This window comes from Colletotrichum destructivum, chromosome 12, assembly GCF_034447905.1.
Source record: "Colletotrichum destructivum chromosome 12, complete sequence".
NCBI classification, from domain to species: Eukaryota; Fungi; Ascomycota; class Sordariomycetes; order Glomerellales; family Glomerellaceae; genus Colletotrichum; species Colletotrichum destructivum.
The window spans coordinates 9,105-28,906 of NC_085907.1; the positions used below are offsets into that span (position 1 = coordinate 9,105).

General features: G+C 51.7%; 4 protein-coding genes across 4 annotated transcripts; 2 read left to right on the top strand and 2 right to left on the bottom strand.

Annotated features, from left to right (window-relative positions):
- Positions 1 to 5,978: 5,978 nt before the first annotated feature.
- Positions 5,979 to 8,326, bottom strand: CDEST_15461 (uncharacterized protein; the record flags this gene model as incomplete). Its single annotated transcript, XM_062931617.1, has 3 exons — positions 5,979 to 6,425; positions 6,541 to 6,764; positions 6,817 to 8,326. 3 exons carry the CDS (start codon positions 8,324 to 8,326, stop codon positions 5,979 to 5,981), a joined length of 2,181 nt encoding a protein of 726 aa, XP_062787668.1.
- Positions 8,327 to 12,060: 3,734 nt separating this feature from the next.
- CDEST_15462 (uncharacterized protein) lies at positions 12,061 to 13,816 on the top strand. Its single transcript, XM_062931618.1, has one exon. The coding sequence runs from the start codon at positions 13,090 to 13,092 to the stop codon at positions 13,801 to 13,803; it is 714 nt and encodes a 237-aa protein (XP_062787669.1). The 5' UTR covers positions 12,061 to 13,089; the 3' UTR covers positions 13,804 to 13,816.
- A 1-nt stretch (position 13,817) lies between these two features.
- On the top strand, positions 13,818 to 14,878 carry CDEST_15463 (uncharacterized protein). Its single transcript, XM_062931619.1, has one exon. It carries the CDS (start codon positions 13,827 to 13,829, stop codon positions 14,847 to 14,849), a length of 1,023 nt encoding a protein of 340 aa, XP_062787670.1. The 5' UTR covers positions 13,818 to 13,826; the 3' UTR covers positions 14,850 to 14,878.
- Positions 14,879 to 16,291: 1,413 nt separating this feature from the next.
- CDEST_15464 (Putative ribonuclease H superfamily, tc1-like transposase, DDE domain-containing protein) lies at positions 16,292 to 17,507 on the bottom strand (the record flags this gene model as incomplete). Its single annotated transcript, XM_062931620.1, has 2 exons — positions 16,292 to 16,821; positions 16,850 to 17,507. The coding sequence occupies 2 exons, from the start codon at positions 17,505 to 17,507 to the stop codon at positions 16,292 to 16,294; spliced, it is 1,188 nt and encodes a 395-aa protein (XP_062787671.1).
- Positions 17,508 to 19,802: the final 2,295 nt, after the last annotated feature.

Genomic DNA, 19,802 nt, shown 5'->3' on the forward strand with positions numbered 1-19,802 from the left:
CTTCTCTAATTATATATATGTATATGTAATATACTTTATAGATAGTACTATAAAGACTACTTAAGTTTTATGCTATAGTTAACATTATATAATAGAGTATTCTATAATATCTTTTCTATTCTACTAATTTAATACTTATAGAAAGGCTTTAAAAGAATAAGACTACTTCTACTTAGTCTACTATATTTTAAAAGCGAATACTACTAGTCTTTTAATATTCTATCCCATAGTTATTAAATAAATTAATAATATTAAAACAAAGCCTAACTTTACTATAACCTTAATGTAGCTGTAGTAATACTACATTAAATTTATCAATTATACTTATTGTAGATTAGGTTAATAAAAACTAGATAAACGCTTAATTTTTATACTTATATATAATGTTTTAGGAAAGTTAAACTTAGTAGTACTTTTATGTTTTTTTAAACTACTAAAGCTAGCTATCTAATAGGAAGGTAAAAAGTAGCACTTTTTATACGAATAGGTGTAAATAGGTAAAAAAGTAGGTGCTTTAACTTACGTTAATCTAGAGGTCTAACCCTGCACTTACGCTAGGGCGGCCCTAGGGGTTATTGTATCTCCCTGTGCAATCCCTCCTTTGGTCTGATCTGTGACCGGCCGGCCTTGTGATCCTGTCCCTGGTCCGATCCTGGCCTAGCGATCCTGCCCTTGGCCCGAACCTCCGGGTTGGCGTACCGTGGCCTTCGTACAAGTCCTAGGATGGCGCGCCGTCGCTGAGGCGCCGTCGACCTGGAAGATGACGGGCCCGCGTTTTCAGAGGGAGATCGATGCGCTGCCGACTTTGAACGTCGGGTTCATGAGTACCAGCCTCAAAGCAGGCTGGGCAGGCAGTGCAGCAGCCTTATCAGGGGGGATGATTCATCCGGTTTTATAGGCTGCAGGAAAATCATCCCCTTTTTAGTTGTTTGAAAACGGATGGAACAGGCTGTCTGCACCTTCCCTTTAGGAAGGAATAAGGGGGGGGGGGGGGGGGTTATAAACGCAGCTTCCCCCCCTCCATCACCCCCCTCCTTCCCTTCTCCCCACCCTGTGAGGTCAAATGACTTACCCCTGGAAGGGGGAGGGGTTCGGGCCTTCCTTCCCCTGGGAGGCTGCAACAGAGGCGGCCCAGGTCGCCTCGTACGATCCGGACTCTGGTCTGATCCCTGGCCGGCTCCGGCGGCCTTGTTGACCTCGCCCGGCCCGGGCCTTCGAGCTCTGCAGTCCATGGCGAGTGTCGAGTACACTACCAAGACCCTGCTGGGGTTAGGTATGCAATGTTATCTTGGCCTTAGGCCCTGCATGGTTTTATAGGCTGCTGGCCTGTCTCGGGCGATCCCACCTTTAGTCCGATCTCTGACCGACCGGCCCTGTAGTCCTGTCCTTGGTCTGGTCCCTTGCTCCTAAGGCCTCTACCGTCCGATCCGTGCCTGTCCCTGGCGACCTTGTTGACCCTGCCTATCAATATTAACAATGGACGACGCCAAGGCAAGACACCAGCTACAACAGCAAGACGCAAGATCTCAACATGTTTGTTACCTAGATTAACTGTATGTACTGCAGGATTTTATAGGCTGTCTTTACCTTACTAACTACTACCTTACCTTGTTAATCTTTCTTAAGAGTCTAACCCTAAGCTAAATGGCCTCTAATCTCTTATTCTTTATTCTTAATCTACTAAGATACCTATTAGTTAGTATGAGAATACCTTCTTTACTAACTAACCCTTTAGGTACTAAATTTACTAATGTAAAGTTTTCTATATTAATACTGAATGATATTATAGTGTTTGTATAAGTTTTGATGTATTTGTATTTATATTTCTTCCTATTCTTATAGAAATGCAAACTAACCTCTAACTTACTTTCTATATGTATAGAAATACAAATTAATCCCTATCTTGCTTTCTATTTTCATAGAAACGCAAACAAAGCGCTGCAATTATCTCCTTTTTTAGTACTTTTATTACATTTCTAAAAAAGATTCTAAATCTAAACTAAAACACACTACATAATAAAAGCCAGCTCTAACGTTAGGACTATCCTTAATATAGATCTGCGTAGTTGTTAGATAGTAGTATACTTTACAACCTAGCAGTTAGGACCTGCATGCATGTGCGTATATATGCAGATATGTAGGTGTAATACTATCCTATATGTCTTTATCTATTCTATCCATTCTATCTATCTATCTAGGGGAGGGATAGGGGATTGTTGATTGACGTTCCAGGCGACGACGACGGTTGGCTGACCATGCCTGGTCCGTGCGTCTTGCGGCGACTGCGCGTGCATGCATGGGGTAAGGGTTGCGGAGGGGGTTAAGGGTTAGTGAGTAAGTGAGGGGAACAAAGGGTTGCGGAGGGGGGGAACGGGTCTTGGTAACCCCCTACGGTAATCGGCTGAAAAAACAATCGGCAAAACGCACGGACCAGCCCTCCCCTTCTTGCGCGCAACCCTGCACCCCAACCCTGGTATTCGGCCAGAATACCACCGTCAATGACGCTTAGGCTTCTTTTCAACCCTGGCCATGTAACGGTAACGTACTCGCATAGCGAGTGGGCCACTTTTCCAACTTTCTACCTCTTTGACCTTTACACCAACTTTCCTCTACGTACGAACATGCCATCCTCCTCAATTGAAAGTCGTATCATCCTTGCCATCCAGGCTATCGAAAAAGACCCAAAGATGTCTGTACGAAAAGCAGCCCAAACCTTTGAGGTCCCTCGAACGTCAATCCAAAACCGACGCGCCGGACGCGTCGCACGACCTGAAAGACGACCAAATTCAATAAAGATGACTATAACAGAAGAGGAGGTGATTCTTGAACGAGTTATTGACCTAATCAATCGAGGGTTCCCTCCGCGACAAGAAGACGTACGAGAAATGGCCGACCAACTCCTAAACGCGCGCGACGGGACGCGTACGGGACCCCGATGGGCAGAGAACTTCGTACGACGCGTCCCCCAATTGAAAATGCGATTTCGACGCCGAATCGACTATCAAAGGGCCTTAGCTGAGGATCTTATGATTATACAAGGCTGGTTTGCACTCGTGCGAAACACAATTGCGAAGTATGGAATACTTGATGACGATATCTACAATTTTGATGAGACTGGGTTCCTGATAGGAATGCTGTCGCATGCAAAGGTTGTTACAACGTCTGACCGTAAGGGAAGGCCTCGTACGAAGCAGCCTGGCAATCGGGAATGGGTTTCTGTCATTCAGGGTGTGTGTGCGGATGGCTGGGCGATGCCTCCGTACGTCATCGTGAAGGGCAAATATCACCTCCTCTCCTGGTACGCCAACGGCCAATTCCCATCTACATGGCGTATCCATCCAAGCGAAAATGGATGGACGACAAATGATATTGGCCTAGATTGGCTAAAGCACTTTAATCAGTGCACACGGACTCGTACGAAGGGCTCTCATCGCCTCTTGATCCTTGATGGTCACAACAGTCATAAATCGACCGACTTTGACGAATACTGCAAGGAACAAAGCATTATTGCTCTTTGCATGCCTCCCCATTCATCGCACGAGCTCCAGCCTCTTGATGTTGGGTGCTTTAGCCCGTTAAAGTACTCGTACGGCAAGGAAATTGAGAAGATGATGCGGATGCAGATTTCGCATATTACCAAGGATGACTTCTTTCCTGCCTTTAAAGCAGCATTCTTTGCCTCAATGGGGGAAGATAACGTACGAGCTGGTTTTAGACAGGCAGGCCTTGTACCTTTTAACCCTGAAGTGGTTATTTCTCGGTTGGATTTCAAGCCAAAGACGCCAACACCCTCAACCTCACGGCCAAGCAGCCAAGGCTCCTGGGACGCAAAGACACCAACCACAGCACTAGAGGGCGTACGAAGTGCTTCCTCCCTTAAAAAGAAGATCCAGGCACATCAAGGTAGCTCACCAACACCAATGTACGAAGTAATTGACTTCCAGGCCAGAGGTATTAGCAAGTTAGCCCATAGGCTTGCTATTATTGAGGCTGAGAACCGTAAGCTTCGTACGGGGATAGAGATACTAAGTAAGCGCCGGAGGGCAAAAAAGACTAGACTACGTCTTGGAGGGTCACTTAATACTACTGAAGCAGAGGCACTACAAGTAGAAAAGGGTAGTGTTGATGCTGGAGGACAGAATAACCCTCAGAAGGAGGGTCGTACGGAAGGTGCTGAACCACGCGCGCGACGATGTGGCAATTGCGGAAAGCCTGGACATAACGCACGAACCTGTGAAGTAGTTTGGGACAGTAATGAGGAAGAGGATGAGGAGTAGTTTTAATTGATTTCGTACGTTGTAGTTTAATTAACTTATATGAAAGGTAGAAGGGTAGAGGAAGGTGGCCCACTCGCTATGTTGGCCCACTCGCTATGCGAGTACGTTATCTATTTTCTCTACTTTAGAGCAGAAAAGCACAACGGACTCTACTCACCTGTTACCTCCTACTATAGTCCCGGAGGCAGTGTCTTTGCACTAGTACCTCCCACGCGGCCAACGCGTTTGTCGACGTATCCTTCCCATCCACATACCGTGACCGCCCCAGCCACTTGGTGAACTCCTCCTCGTCAGCTGCGTCTACTTCAAACGCCTTAAACAGCCATTGCTGCGCCGCGCTGAACTGGGTGGTCCACCGGATCGCCGGGAGCACCGCGTCGATCCATCGGCATCGGAACCCTGCCCTCGTCCGCACGAACGGCGTCGCCGGCGTCCCTGGCACCGGCCCCCGCTCACCCTCGCCCCCATATCCCATCCTCCGCTCCGTCTCTCCCGCCCAGGTCTCGTTGCATAACGTCTGTGGGAGCCCGCACACCCAGCAGCACGCGAACGTACCGAATCGCACCTTGGCCCGCCACTGGAGGAACTGCCCGGCCTGCAGTCGTCCACAGTCCGCCGGCTCGTGCTCGAACATCCCTCTCTTCTCTGGCCGCCTCTTCCCGTTGCACCACGCCATGTAGCAGACCGCGCACTTGCCCTCCACCTCCCCTAGCCACCCCAGTAGCTCCCTGGAGAGCGCCTGCCTGGCCATCGTGTCCCGCGCCACCCGGTCGACGGCCTCTACCTCGTCCCTACCATGGTCCTGCCTCTGGCCGCTGCCTTCCTCGTCCTCCCGGCAGTGGTCGCACGGCTCGGCCGCCAGCCCGGCGCAATCCGTGCTGTCCCTGTCCATGAACTGCCCGAGGACCACTCGCCGGCACCCCTCCGTCTCCATGAAGCTCCGTATCCCCTGCCGGTCTAGCTGGCTGACATCGCTGGCGAACGGGTCCTGCTGCGCCCCCCGTTCCCCGTCGACGAAGATGACGGACTCCACGGTCTCGCCCTCGGCCCGCCCCCCCCGGCCCGTCTGCTGCACGAAATCGACGAGCCCGTACGGCGCTTCTGCGTGGAGCACGGCCACGATGCCGCTGATGTCGACCCCCGACCCGAGCCCTGTCGTGGCCGCGATCCACCGGCTCTCGGACTGCCCCTCGGACCACGCGTCGAGTGCCTCCCATCGCCCGTCTGCGCTCAACGACCCGTGGTACGCCAGGCACCCGATTGCCCCTGCTAGCTGCTCGCACTTGGCCTTGGACCGGCAGTACACCACCCCCTTCTGCCCTGCCGCCATGAGGAGCCCGAGTCGCCTGACCTCGTCGACGACAGCCGTCGCGATCGCCGAGAACCCCCCGGGCACGACCGCCTCCACCCGGTATCGGATGGTACGCCGCACCGTGCTGGCCCGGACGATGTCTGCGTCCTCCGCCAGCATGAGGGCCTAACGTAGACAAGATAGAGATACAGAAGCCTTCCTACAACACCTGGGAGGAACCTCGCCACCTTGAACTCGTTATTTGTCGTGTGCCGTGTCTTGTGATGCCTCGTGATAAGAACGAGTGCTCCGGAATATACATAGACACCGCGCGGCGTAGACGTCCCGTTTTGGTATTTGACGCTTGCTAGCTCGGATCCCCGCGCAGCCTGTCCGCCGGTAAGGTGGATTTAAGCGAACAGCGCAGATAGCAGCGCCTCGCTATCGTCAATGTAGCGTTGCACCCGGCGCAGTAGCCAGCCTTCCTTGGACAAGAGGCCATCGATACTAGAAAGACAGGCCCGCTGCGAGAGGTCCAAGTAGGCCTCCTGAAGGCCGTTTGCTGGCTCTGAGATGAAAGAATAGCCTTGGTGTGTGTTTGCCATCCGATCCTTGGTCTTGGATAGATCAAAGACCGGGTGCCAGCTGTACATCAACCGGTCGACGGCGGAGGCTGTGTGCCGGACCATGTCGTGCGCGAGAGACCGGAACTGCTGCAAGGATAGCCGCCCGTCGTCCCATGAGATTGTCTGGCCGTCGTCGCTCCAGTTGAAGCGGAAGTTGGGCCCATCGGCGGGGGACACAGTCCGCCCGTACGCGCGGAGGCTTAGGAACTCCCCAAGCGGCGCTTGCCGACGCTAGGCACATCGTCTCTCGGCGGACCCGATTGAGTATGTCGAGCTGTCCGTGGCGTGGCCTCGCCGGGTACCCAACATAATCGTGGCTGGTCCGGGGGAGCAACACCTCGATGACAACCAAGCAGGCGCAGTAGATGAATGCTGACAGGTTTGCTGTGTAGTTCCCGGGGCGCCGGAACCCGGACCCGTCGGACGTGATGCCAAGGACTCCGCTGAAGTAGACCAGGAGGGTTGACTTAGACTGGCCGTCCTCGAACTCCTCCGTCATGAGGAAGTATAGCAGGCGCAGCGTAAGGTCCTCAAGAGCAGTTGAGAAGTAATCCCCCGCCAGACTCCGATCTACAGACACAAATTAGATAAAGACCAGGAGTAGCGCTACTATCAGACTAACCTGATAGGAATAGGGGGCTAGCTACTGCGTCGGTTGTTAAGCTGCCTTCTGTGGCGTCTGTATGGTTGCTGGCATTTGTATCCTTATAATCAAAATCCTCTAGACCTTCCGAGCCTTCACTGAGGAGGTCTTCAAAGTCACCGTCATCATCAGTCTCAGTCGCACTTCCATAACTGTCATCCTCACTGAGATCTCTAAATGAGCTATGTGAGATCCCGGCTCTGTTATGGCCACCTGCTGGGAAGCTAGGGGCTTGGGCAGATGGTATCCCCCTTGCCCTCGTCCTTGTTGTCGTACGCAACACACGGCAGCTGTCTGCATCTGGTACATGTCTATAAGCTGAGGTAGTCCTGGTCTCGGTAGGATCAGCAGCCGTAGCGTCATCCGGGCAAAAGGTGTCCCAGATTTCGTCCGACCATAATGCCTCAAGCGCGCGCGATTGAGCGATGGTGAGGGATCTCCGGCACTGCGACAGCCGCGTCCCTAGGGGAAGACGCCACAGCCGCACACAGAAGCACAGAAGCCTTTTCACCAGGCGGCGGTACTTGTATGTGGTGGCCTGCCGGCTGACCAGCTCGAATGGGGCCTTGTACGGCCGGTAGGGCTCTGAGCTGCGGAGCCAGCAGCGCATGGAGACGTCCATAGGCTGTATCGTATCCTCGCAACGGTCGAAGACGCCGTCCACGGCCGACATGATACGTTGTAACCGGGCTTCGTCCTCTGGGGTGCTTACATAGGGCATGTCGTCCTCGGCGTCCCGGGCGTCCGGGCTAAAGGCCGGCAGCTCCGACATCTGCACGAGGAAGTCGCGGCGGGCACCGTCGAACATAAGATCCCAGCCGGTGCGACGCATCCAGCCTGTTTGGAACGCCCTATCGACAGGGCCCGTAGCGGCGGCGGTGGCGGTGGCGCGGAGACCGCTGGCGAGGTGAGCTCGTTCCGCATCATGCGCCGCGGCAAGCAGGGCCTGTTGGGCAGCGGGCGCGTCGTCAGCACCAGGCGTACCTGTCTCGCAGGGCGGCAGCGACCCTGTCGTGGTGGACTGGGCTATCCAGTAGCCCCGCGCACCATTCTGTGACCAGCTCTGGAGTAGGACACCGCTGTGGATCTGGTCCCGTTGCCAGCCGTCCGCCTTCCGCGAGTCCTTGATGCCGTGTGCCTTAGAGAGGTGGCGGCAGACCAGGTCATCGCTTGCCGTCCGATAGCTGCAGTGACGGCAGGCATGGCCGCGGGTGACCGTTAGTGCTTCGTGCGGCGGGAGGCCGTCGGGACGGGGAGCGACGTCGTTCGGGTCCCCAAGCTGCAGGGACTTCACCAGCGCGCTCAGCCCACGGCGTTGCGTCTTCGGCACGTTGTGTTTCTCAGCCAGGTGGCGGCTTACGCGCTCCCCAAACGGCTTCAATGCGTAACCGCAAGGCCGGCAGATGAGGACCAGTTCAGGCTCGTTCAAGTAAAGTTGCAGGGCTTCAAGGCGCTGGCGCTGCTTGTCCGTCAAGCTGTGCGGCGTCATGGGCTGGGGCGGAGGGGGACACAAGAGAGCCATGTAGCTGTGTGGGAGTAGTGTGTAATTGATGTTCTTATTTGAGAAGATTAGAAACGGCTTGCTGTAGCTAAAGTCACCGACTTACTTCCCTTTGTAGGGCAATACGCAGTTAGGAGAAGAGGTTTGGGAACGCGTCGAGATTTCATTTGAAGTTGGAGACACTGAAGCAGCAAGTGGGGTATATCTGATATTGTTGGCCAATTAGAGGCCTAGGGAACGCGTCGAGATTTCCTGTCAAGCAGGGGGGCATGGAGTGGGACGATGAATGGGTTCAGCCAATGGTTGTACACGGACGGCCGTATCTCGACGCGTTCCGACGGAGAATACTTGAGTAGGTAAAAGCAATTTAGCTAGTTACTATCCTATCTTTAAAACGTATTACTAGTAGATAGAGCGACTACTATAAAAAATCCCGTAGGTTGGACGCACAACAGAAGTAATAGTTAGTTGTCCCCAATTGCAGGCAGTACAGTGCCAAGACTTACCAGCCGACCGCTGAACAGCAGATCCACCTCCAGGTGTAAAGCCAAAGTATACGTTAAAGCCAGCTGCCAGTGCAATATAGTCATTCCAGGTACCTGGACTCTTGGGTGACTGGGTGTAAAAATGTCCCTCCCATTCAGTGTGTGCTCCTTCCTGATGTCGTTCATTTACCTGAATGGTCGCCCCGCAGAATGGAAACGTAGCGAGTCCACCTTGAAAGTTGACAGCAGTGAAGGTTCCGCAAGCTTCATTGGCTTGGCACGGAGCTTGGTGCGGCCGGGTTCCCGCTGCCGGGTTCGTGGTTTGTAAGCAAGAAAATTCTCTGATGTTGCCGTTGCATCTACCGGAGATCGCTCGCCAATTCGCTCCAAATTGCTGGACGCATAGACCACTCAGGGCCTCTATCATGTCTCGGTAGACAGGAATGTTACTTGACTCCTGGCCAAAAGACCGATTTTTAATGATAGGCTGCAGTGAGGCGTTTTGGCCTTGGGAACTGCTGTCTGTTTTACACTTAGTAATGTGATTTGTATACCTCGGCACTGTAGCACAAACTAATTAAATTTCCACTGGTGGACGTTGTGTTTGCTATTTCCTGAGAGTGGGATGTATCTCCGAAGAGCAAGACAAAGACAGTGATAAAGGTTAGGTACATCATGTTGTGCAGAGGGTGATGGTAATGGTGATGCAGGAAAACATGATGGGAAACGTAGTAAGTCCCTTAACTATTTATAGTAGATATTGAGGTAGTAATCGGCGTAGCTACCTAGCTTAGAATAAGGACTAATCATGACGATAAGGTATTAATGAAGCTTTGGCGTCGTGGAAGAGTTGATTAGTAGGTAAGAAACTTACTATCTCCTATTAAAGGTTTAAACTCTGCTGACGACGCGTACCTATCTTTTTGCTTTCTCTAGTAAGCACCCTCCTAGTGTATATTTTTACCTCTAGTATTAATAAACCCCTTATCTACCTAGATTTCCTCAGCTTCAGCTATATCAAGTAACTCTCTAAGATATAGTTAGGTTTTTTTAGCTCTCTAGTACTTAATTAGTATCTTATTTACTATATAAAGCCTAAAGTACTTAGCTTTAATAAGAGTTAGTTTATAACGTGATTGATAAGCTCGGCGATCAGACAAGCTCGGCGATCACCCAACCGCAACCACAGCACATTTCCAACTAATAAGCAACACCCAGGAAATCAATTGAATTCAAACTAATGGAGATCCTCTTCCTCAGATATTTCTTCGACAAATTGACATGTTCGCGCATTATGACCGGTGTTCCCACAGACGCCACACCGCCGTTGGCCCGTCTCAGTCCTCGGTCGGCGACCACTAATCCGGCGCGTTTCCTCCTCAATCTGAGCTGTCGCCTCTCTCTGTGATTGAAGGTCCTCTGCCTCAGCTATAGTAAGACTTCCTCCTTGTTTGAGACGGGTTTTCTTAGCCCTCCTGCGTCGGCTAAGCAGGTTATTCTCCTCTCGAAGGATCTGGACCTCCGACCTTAATAAGGCAATCTGGTGCATAAATCCTCGCGCTCCCTTTGATAAATGCTCTACAGCTTCAATAATTGAAGTTGGGGAGCTATTCTGATGGCGGGATATCCTCCTTTTAATGAGTTCAGACTGAGAAGATGCTTCTGTTGGGTTGTTTGGCGTCTGAGAAGTCCACGCAGGGGGTGTTGTTGGGAGGGACCCTGGAGGTGTTGGAGTGTGTAACTTGACATCAAGCTTTGAAAGCACACTTTCTGCGCTTAGAGGGACAAGCCCTGCTCCTCTGAATCCTCCCTGAATGTTATTTTCCGTGATAGCTTGCGTGAAAGCCTTACGAAACGCAGGGAAGAAGTCTTCTTTCGCAATATGCGTATTACCCCGGCGTATCTTATCCTCAATTTGTCGACCGTATGCCGTCTTTAGTGGCCCAAAACACCCAACGTCCAAGGGCTGAAGCAAGTGAGACGAATGAGCCGGCATGCAGAGTGTGACGATCTTGTTTTTCTTGCAATATATCTCAAAGTCGGCGGCGTGGTGACTTTCGTGCCCATCGACGATAAGGAGGCGATAACTACCACTTGCACGCAGTTTTGAATGCCGATCAAAGTGCCGTAGCCAATCTAGGCCTCTTTCGTTTGTTGTCCACCCATTTTCAGACGTTGCAATGACCCAGTCGCGTGGGAGACCGGTTTCAGTATACCAGGTGGAGAGGTGATATTGGCCTGCAACTATGATGTACGGCGGAACGCTGTAGCCTGACGAACTAATGGCCTGAATGACTGTAACCCATTCACGATTGCCAGGCTGCATCATTCTCGTATTTGACCGCCTTTCAGCACTAGTGACGACCATTCCGGATGCAATCTGGCCCATCATAAAACCAGTCTCGTCAAAGTTGTAGATGTCGGAGTCCACGATGCCGTATTTCGCGATTGTGTTCGCCACAAGGCGAAACCACGCGTTTATCGCGCCCGCATCTTCGCATTGGGCCCTCTTATAGTCGTACTTACGAAAAAAGCGCGTCCGAAGCTGTGGTTGTCGCTTGACGAAGTTTGAAGCCCAGCGCTTCCCAACTGGGTGTGCGTCGCGGTCGGCAAGCAGTCGATTAGCCATATCTTCCACACCACTGAGGCGAGGAGGAAACGATCGGGAATCCAGGTCTAGAATGTACTCAACTAGCTTCTCCTCTTCAAGCGCAGTCAAATTTCGTAAGCTAGGCAATACGTCGCGTCGTGACAGCTTTCCCTTAATTCGGTCGCGTAACGTTGAGTAGGGTACTGAGTAGATCCGGCATGCGGCTCTTATACTAAGATTTTTAGTTTGTTTGATTGCCTGGATAGCTAAGTTCAATTGAGCTTCTTAATTCATAAGGGACATTGCTGAGTATGGTGTGATGTGTATGTAAAGGTGAAAGATTAGTTTGTCCGGTCGGGTGATCGCCGAGCTTGTCTGATCGCCGAGCTTATCAACCACGTTATACTAACTTACTAATTATTTTAGCTTAACTATAAGTTAACTACTTTATATAAATATATCAGTAAGCTATATTAATAACTAGTAATCGAGAAGTCGCTGCTTCCTCCTCCGGTTTGGCGGCACATCCCAATCGGGCATGGCTCCCTCGCCGCTTTGCACGTGCACCCCTGTCCGCGCCAACGAACCGCGCCCATAAATACGTCGCCACTGCCGGCTCGCGGTGGCGCCTTGTTGTACACTCTACAACTTCTCCCAGCACATTCAAGACACCGCTGCTTCTCGGTCTCTTCGTCCCCCTTTTACCTGGATCATGTTTGCGGGCGTTGTAACCTGGCAGCTTTCATTTTCGCGCCCTCGTTCCGCCGCTCCTCATTTCGTCTCCTGCCATTTACATTTCCGGGAAACCGTGGCCAAACCGGGTGATACCCTTTTTGCCCTGATTCACTTGACATCATCGTGGTATTGATCAAGTCATCGAGAAGCATACTGAACGCATACATAGACAGAAACGAGTCTCTCAACATGGACCGAATATCTTGGTGATTCGGTATCCTCAGTGAGGCCAACAGCACTGGTACCACCCCGCATCCCTGGTACTAAGACGACACAGACGATCGAATGTGGTGTCTCCCGATACCCTCCAGTCTGCTTCGATCACTGCGCCTAGTCCGCTATCAGCATCCCTTGCTCTTGATACCAAACTCTGGTGCTCGCCTTGCTTCAACCCCTTCATCTATTCTTCCTGTTCGGTCCGATTTGCGAAACGCGGGTCATGGGTACGACGTGACCACTGCCTGTTGTGCGTGTCCGGAGCTTTGACGCCTTGGGCCTTTCGTGAGTACGCCTAGGGCTATGCCTCGGGCATCATACCTATTTGATGCGTTACCAGAGCAAGAAGAGGTATGGCCGACCCGGAGATACCTCCCTTTGGGGTCTCCATGATGGCCCCTCCCGCCCGGCGAATCCGATTCACCTGAGGGATCGAATGTGAAAGGGATGAGCTCTGGGTCCCACATTCACCCTCAGTAATTTCAATGAGTGGCCTAGGAAATGATGATTTGAAGTTCGAGAGTGGTCGAAGAAGCGGTGAGGATGACGAAGTAAACGGAACCATTGGCACTGGCGGCTATGCCGAGTCCTTGTGTGGTAGGCCAACTTTCAAAACCTGTTATTTTGTATATATATATACTGAGGAGAAGACGCCTTCGCTTTCAATCGCTACTTGAGCATTGCTTACTGTACTCCGTAAATTATTGGACTAGTACTCTTCAATCATGTCTATCGATCTGGACAAGATCTGTTTCTACCAACCACCAACACCGGGTGTCCGTCAACGAGCACCCAAAGGAACAGGACAACAGAGCAACAGCGCAAATCCCTCCATCACAGAGGAAGTCGCCGTGAAACCTACGATTGGATCCTACACGCATCATGGAGACGCAAGCTCAAGCAACAAGTCTGCTGGCCTAGCTCCTGAGGTCCACCGGCAATCAGTCGGCAGCGTGTTTACCCCGAGGGACACCACCTGTAGCCGCATCGGCGGCGATACTATACCTATCAAAACACCTGTCCCTATGAAAGAGCCTACGAAATTGGGCGTGACAGGCGAAGGCAGGGCATCTGAGACATCAGTTACTCGGTCATTGATCAAAGCGCCAACTCCCACAACTTCCCAGCCTGTCACGCTCGCTGAAGCTTCAGCCGGATCATTATCAAAGTCGTGTGATGGCTATGAAGTTGAGGGAAACACGGCTAGTCTCCAATCAACCGGCGATCGAGCCGAATCTACACCAGAGACATCTCTTGAGAGGCACAGCAAAGACGCTGCCTCGACCTCTGGGAGCAACAGACTGCTTCGTCAAGCGGTCCACAGAGAGGCAGTCTTCCCGCTTGGCTGGAATGTTGTCGGTCGCAGCCGATTGACAAAGGCCATACCCAAGAGGTCTCCGAACCCGTCACAACTGTATCCGGAATGCCTGACTCTGTGATGCGGTCTACTGAGGACGACCCGATGTCTCCAGTATCGTCACCGTCTGTAACATCATCACCACCAGAGAGCGGTTACGACGTTACGACCACTGGCATGCGTCAAGCCGAGCTTGGACGGAGCACATCTGAAGAAACAACAGCTCCCAGCGCCGAGCAACTATTGGGCAACTCGGGCGAATCCGAGCCCGAGGTGACTTCTGAGCCCCATTCGACCAGGTGCATGTCATCGCCGGCGCCTCAAGAGGTCGTCAGTCTGGAACATGTAGTGCATGTCTCCTTGACGGCAAGCCCATCTTCAGCCCCTTCAACACAAGCCCTTCGCCGGTCTCGCAGGGGCCGGGTTCCTGCTGGCGGCTATACTGAGGTTGACTCTGACGCAGAGAGTGACGCCAACGAAAGCGTAAACATGTCTTTAGATGACGACCAACCGCTTGTTACGAGGAGCAGTCCCTTGGGCTCACGAGGCCAGCTCGGCAACAAGCGACGTAGGGCGTGCTTCCACGAAGAATCCACGAGGGACAGCAGTGCCTCCAAAAAAGTTTGCGGACCAGGAGGAACATCGACTCATCCATCGAAGACCAAAAGAAGGTCACGGCGAATTGCAGAGCACAAGGAGATCGGTATGGTAAGCCCTCCGCGGTCGGAGGGCGCATCGCAGAAGGAGCAAAGTCCAATTCATGTTTTTGCGACCTTTGACGAATTTCCCCTACACCTCACCCCTTTGAACAACTTCGTTGTCAAGCGTACCATCGTTGGTCATGTAACGACGTTCACAATCGAGTGGCAGCAGGTGACCCCTCAATGTCGATGCCAAGTCCCATCAGAGGTAGCCCGGCCCTCTAGTCATTCACCCCCCAAGCCAAGACTTGTGAGATCACCGACGAAACCCAAACGGCGCTTTTCTTACGATGAGAATAAACTCCTGCGCGATTTGAAGGAAAGAAACCTTCCGTGGAAGGAGATTCATCGCCAGTTCTCGGTTGTGTTCCCGGGTCGATCTGTTGGATCACTGCAAGTTCATTATAGTACCAACTTGAAGCATTGAATTGAATTTGAATTTGAATTTTTCCCCTTGATACTTATTTCGAGTTCCTCTGGACCTCTTGTGAAGTCAGCACGTATTGATTGATTAATTATCATTCTAATCAGTAGATGGCCTGCCCTGCATCCAGATGAGCTTACAGTCTGAGCTGAACGTCTCAGGAAATGGCAGCTGCCTCCCTACACAGCCCAGCCCACCTACCCAGTTACGCGCGACTGCGTGTTCAGGGCGGCCTGACAACGAGCCAGAAGCCGTCAACCGACAAATAAACACTCAGCAGAACGGCTACCGGCTTAGGATAGTATGGAGCTAATCCTTCACCGCCTGCCGGCGATGTGACAGACTGGGGAAGAAAAACTGATGCCTGGGCACACCGCCTGACAGAAAGAGATGATCCACTCTCGCAATCTCTCATCTGCTTGGCATGCCGTACACCGCCTACCTCGTTAGTGTTCGCTTGGTCTCTCTCTGTCTCAAAAAAAAGGGCATTACACCGCCTGCCCGATAGTCGAGATCTACGTAGCTTCCTCCGAGACCTCCGCTTTTCTTACAGCATCTTCCGAGTTGGTTCACCGCCCGTGCAGACCACCTGCCAAAGTCAGAAAAAGCCATCCACAGCGCTGACAGCTTTGGCACACCACCTGCCTCATGAGGTCTTCTCATCCGTTCTCGGCCTCGTCGTGCTTACCGCCTGCCCCAAAGGCTCATAGCTTCACAAACAGGACCTTTTCCTAAACTGCAGATCAACTTCACCGCCCGTTCCACTATCTAGGCACGTCCACCGCCTACCTAAAGGGTAAAGTCGAGCCATGTTGGTCTACACCGCCTGCTTAATTGTTCGACGTCGTTGGCCTTGAACACACCACCTTCTCTATCTAGCAAGACACGCTTGGCCGCCCCGGCGGACCGCCTGCCAAAGCCATTACCAAAGCACAGTACCAACTAGCTCATGACTGACACATGGAGTCGGAATGCAGATGACCTTTCATCTCCTCGTCCACCGACTCATTTTATTGGCCTGCGGATTGGGTAATGCTGTTTACTTTAATTACCTTTGATCAATCACATCTTGAACTCGTTTTAATTCGATCCGCACCTGTGTGCCACATGGCCCAGAATCTAGGGCTGCGTCAACGTTGCCTCTGGGTGGGCAGCTGGTATCTTCGTACACACTGCCGGGGTTTTAATTGTTGGAAGACGGGCCTACAGAGCGCGACCGGAGGTCGCGGGCACCGTGTCCTGTCTTACGTAAGAGGTCATCCTCTACCCCTTTTTCCCTCCGAGTCAGTAGTTATAGCCAGCGTCTCGTAACTTAGAAGAATCAAGTCACTTCACGCAATTGTTAGTGTGTGACAAGCCCCTTTTATGACCCAGATATCCAACAGAAGTACTGCTTCTATTTTCCGGGGCAAAAATAGGCCTAGATGTGAGTATAGGTACAAAGTCTAGAAATCTACCTCATCGCCATCCCTTTCAATACACTGCTGCAGTCGGTATGGCATCGAGGCCGCCAGCGCCCAATGCAAAGCATCTGGGACTGCCTGCCAGGCAGCAGAAACGCAAGGCTCCAGCTGCTCCCTATCCATCCAGTCTATATCTGGATAGTGAACTTCAATCCAGCTTTTCATCCAAAGCCAGACGTTCTCGATTGGGGAGAGATCTGAAGAATTCGGGGGCCAGCGGAGGACGAGGATACGATGCTCCTCGAGCCAGTCCTGCGTTATTCTAACCCTGTGGCTAGGCGCGCCGTCATGCTGAAAGCATCGCCAGCCTGGCAAGCTGGCGATAAAATCCTTAACCTTAGGAAGGATATGCTGTATTATTATGTATATAGGTATAGCCAGAGATAGTCCCCCAGTCTGGATCCCATACAACACCTGGGCCCTTGTGTAGGCCAGCAATACATCCCCAAAACATCCAGCCGTCTGGCGCATGTTGCCGGCGCCGGCTAAAGTCTCCAGCCCTCTCGTCTTGGCTGAGAGTGATATATTGCTGATACATACTTTCTGACAGAACCCAAGTCTCATCAGAAAAGACTGGTGACCTAGAAAGCCACGAATCTAGATCTGACCAGAGGTCAAGATAGCCTTGGCATATGACTTTGCTAAGGGCCTTCACCTCTGGCTGGAGGTCAAGCGTCTTTGGCCTAGCAGCTCGCCGGAACCCCATTGCTTTAAGTGTCGACGTAATGGCAGCCTCGCCGTATATCTCAAGGCCAGGCACTATCCAGCGGAGATCTCCCCATGGGCGCCCCTTTGCCCATAGGTCAGAGACTAATACAGAGCCAAGCTTCTCGCGATGAGGAGTTCGGATGCGGTAGCCACGGCCACGCTTAGAGCCAGCCTTTTGAGCGGTAGCGCGCTCACAGGCCCCTTGGACTTGACGTTGAGTAAAGCCAGTTGTAGCAGAGATTCTCTTATAGGACCAGCCAGCATACTGGCGTAAGGAGCGTGCCTGGATACGCTGGTCACGAGAAAGATCTTGGGCTTTTTTCCTAACTGGCCGGAGCTGCTGCTGGTTGCTGGATCTCGCAGCATCGATTCTCTGTTGCCGTTGTATCGTAGGCGATGCTAAAGGGTCGTTAGGCCGAGGTGCCTCTCGGAGGCAAGGGGTCGTTGGCTCATATCGTCGGCAAAGCCACGTAGTTGTTGGGGAGGCCATCGTGAATAGCATGCAACTAAGTCCCAAGTGAAAGGTGCTGAAGGGCTCTGGCCTATTAACCTGCATATCTAACTGCTTGCAACCCTGACGTCAATTGTGATATCATGTCAATCCAATAGAAAAAGCAGCTGAAGGTCCATTTTTGTCCAAATGGCTAATAGACCTTTCGTTGTGGATAGGATGTGGGTGAAAAAGAGGGTTTGTATACGCACTAACAATTAAAACCCCGGCAGGGTGTAGATGTCGCCGACATCTGTCAAAACAGCCATGCCTGCATGGAGATTCTGGCACCAAGGCACAGATCTTCCATTTCTTTGGCATCTCTGAAGCTGTGACCGGTCGCCAATGCTAGGTCTGGTCAGGGCAAACATACCCCTGCGCTTCTTGATGGTTCTGATGATGCTAAGCAGGATGCCTACCAGCTTGGCACGGAACAAAGCAAGTCTTTCACCGCCTGCCTGCAACGCAACTTGGGCAGGGAGACAAATTGCTGCAAGGGCACACCGCCTGTCGCAAAGAGATGAACCCGTCTGTGCTGTCCCCTGCCTACCTAATTTGTGTCCACTGAGCTCGCTTTCCACCAACATTACACTGCCTGCTTGATAGCTCCCTGAGAGCTCCGCCTTTCTTACACCACCTTCTTCTTAAAGCCCACCTGTTAAAGCTAGAACAAGCCCTGACGCTCTGACAGCCTTGAAACACAACACCACCTGCCTGATGAGGCTTTCTTTCTCCTTCTGGACCCACCCAGCCCACTGTAATCTCTACCGCCTGCCAAAAAGAAATCACTGCTTCGATTTTCCCATTGCTCTGCTGTCTGGGCACGTCCACCGCCTACCTGAACAGTGAAACCAAGCGGATGTCAACTCACAGCTCTCCAGCACCGCCTTCTAGCAACAATTCGTTGTTCTACTCACTTTGTCCTAGCTTCTACACAGCCTGACTTAAAATGACTAAGTAACAGTGCTCTAGATTCTAACACTTTGTTTCTCAGTCAATAGCTCGACATCTCTGCATCTCTCGCCAAGAGCTTGGTTCTAAGCACACTACTTTTGCTATCTAGTAGGAGCCGCTTGGCCGCCCTGGCAGACCGCCTGCCAAAACCATCATCAAACTCCCAATGATTCGCGCACTTCCCTTGCACACCACCTGCCTCATAAGACTTGCGCCTGCCTGATAACCACCTTGCTAACCTACCGCCTGCCAGATATCCGCCAACTTGGCATTGTGACCTTTTTCTGTTTGGTGTCCCAGAATCTTTTACTGCCTACCTAGAAAGGTTACCAATGCTACAGGGATTCGTTATTACCGACGCTTTTGCTTTGTGGTGCAGTTGATTGCCCTGACCTGCTCGCAACAACCAATCCTTCACTACTCTCCAACACCGCCTCTAGTTGGATTTTGGCTCCTTTGGCCCAAAACAGATCCTGCCTCCTGCCTCTACACCGCCTACTCAAGTTACTCAGGAAGACAGTGCTTTTGATACCCCACACTATTTCGTACTGCCTCTCTGAAGCCCTCCTCTGTGCTTGCATGTGAGCTTTAGCCACACTCTTGCCATTCACACACAGCCTGCTCAAGTTGGATCTCGCTAAACTCTCCCACTTTCAACTAACAAGGACAAAACAGGATCAAATAGTGTGTACAATAGATGCAAACTGCTTTTCCAGAGCCAGAGATCTTCATATGGCAAAAATGCCAACCTCAACGTGCATGATCTTGGATGAACCGTCAATCCGATCGCTCATCATCGGCAACACATCCATGCCTAAATGAGGACCTTGCGTACACACACACACACACATTCACAATTTATTACGCCCGGCGGCGAAGCCGAAAGGGCTACTAAAGCTGACTACATGTACATTGCTGAGCTTATGTCTCTGTCTCCTTGAAGCCCATAAGCGATGTCTCCATTTCCTGCTTACACACACACACACACAATTTATTACGCCCGGCGGCAAAGCCGAGAGGGCACCTAAGCTGATTACATGTACCTTGCTGAGCTTGTGTCCTTGTCTCCTTGAAGCCCATAAGTGATGTCTCCATTTCCTGCTTGCACCTCCATATCTGCCGTCTCGCTTCGGATTCCCGTGGTTTAGATGTATTATTAGCATGCCACCTTGAAGCCTATTCTCCAAGTGTTCAGCGTCCTATCTACGGCGGCTGAAGCGGTGCCTGCTGTCTGTGGCACGGGTTGTTATGTAGTTAGGTTTATGTCGAGTTTGATGTGTTAGGGGGTTGATCTCTATTTCCGCCTCCCATCACCTTGCGTCTAGCCGACCTGTTGCCAGC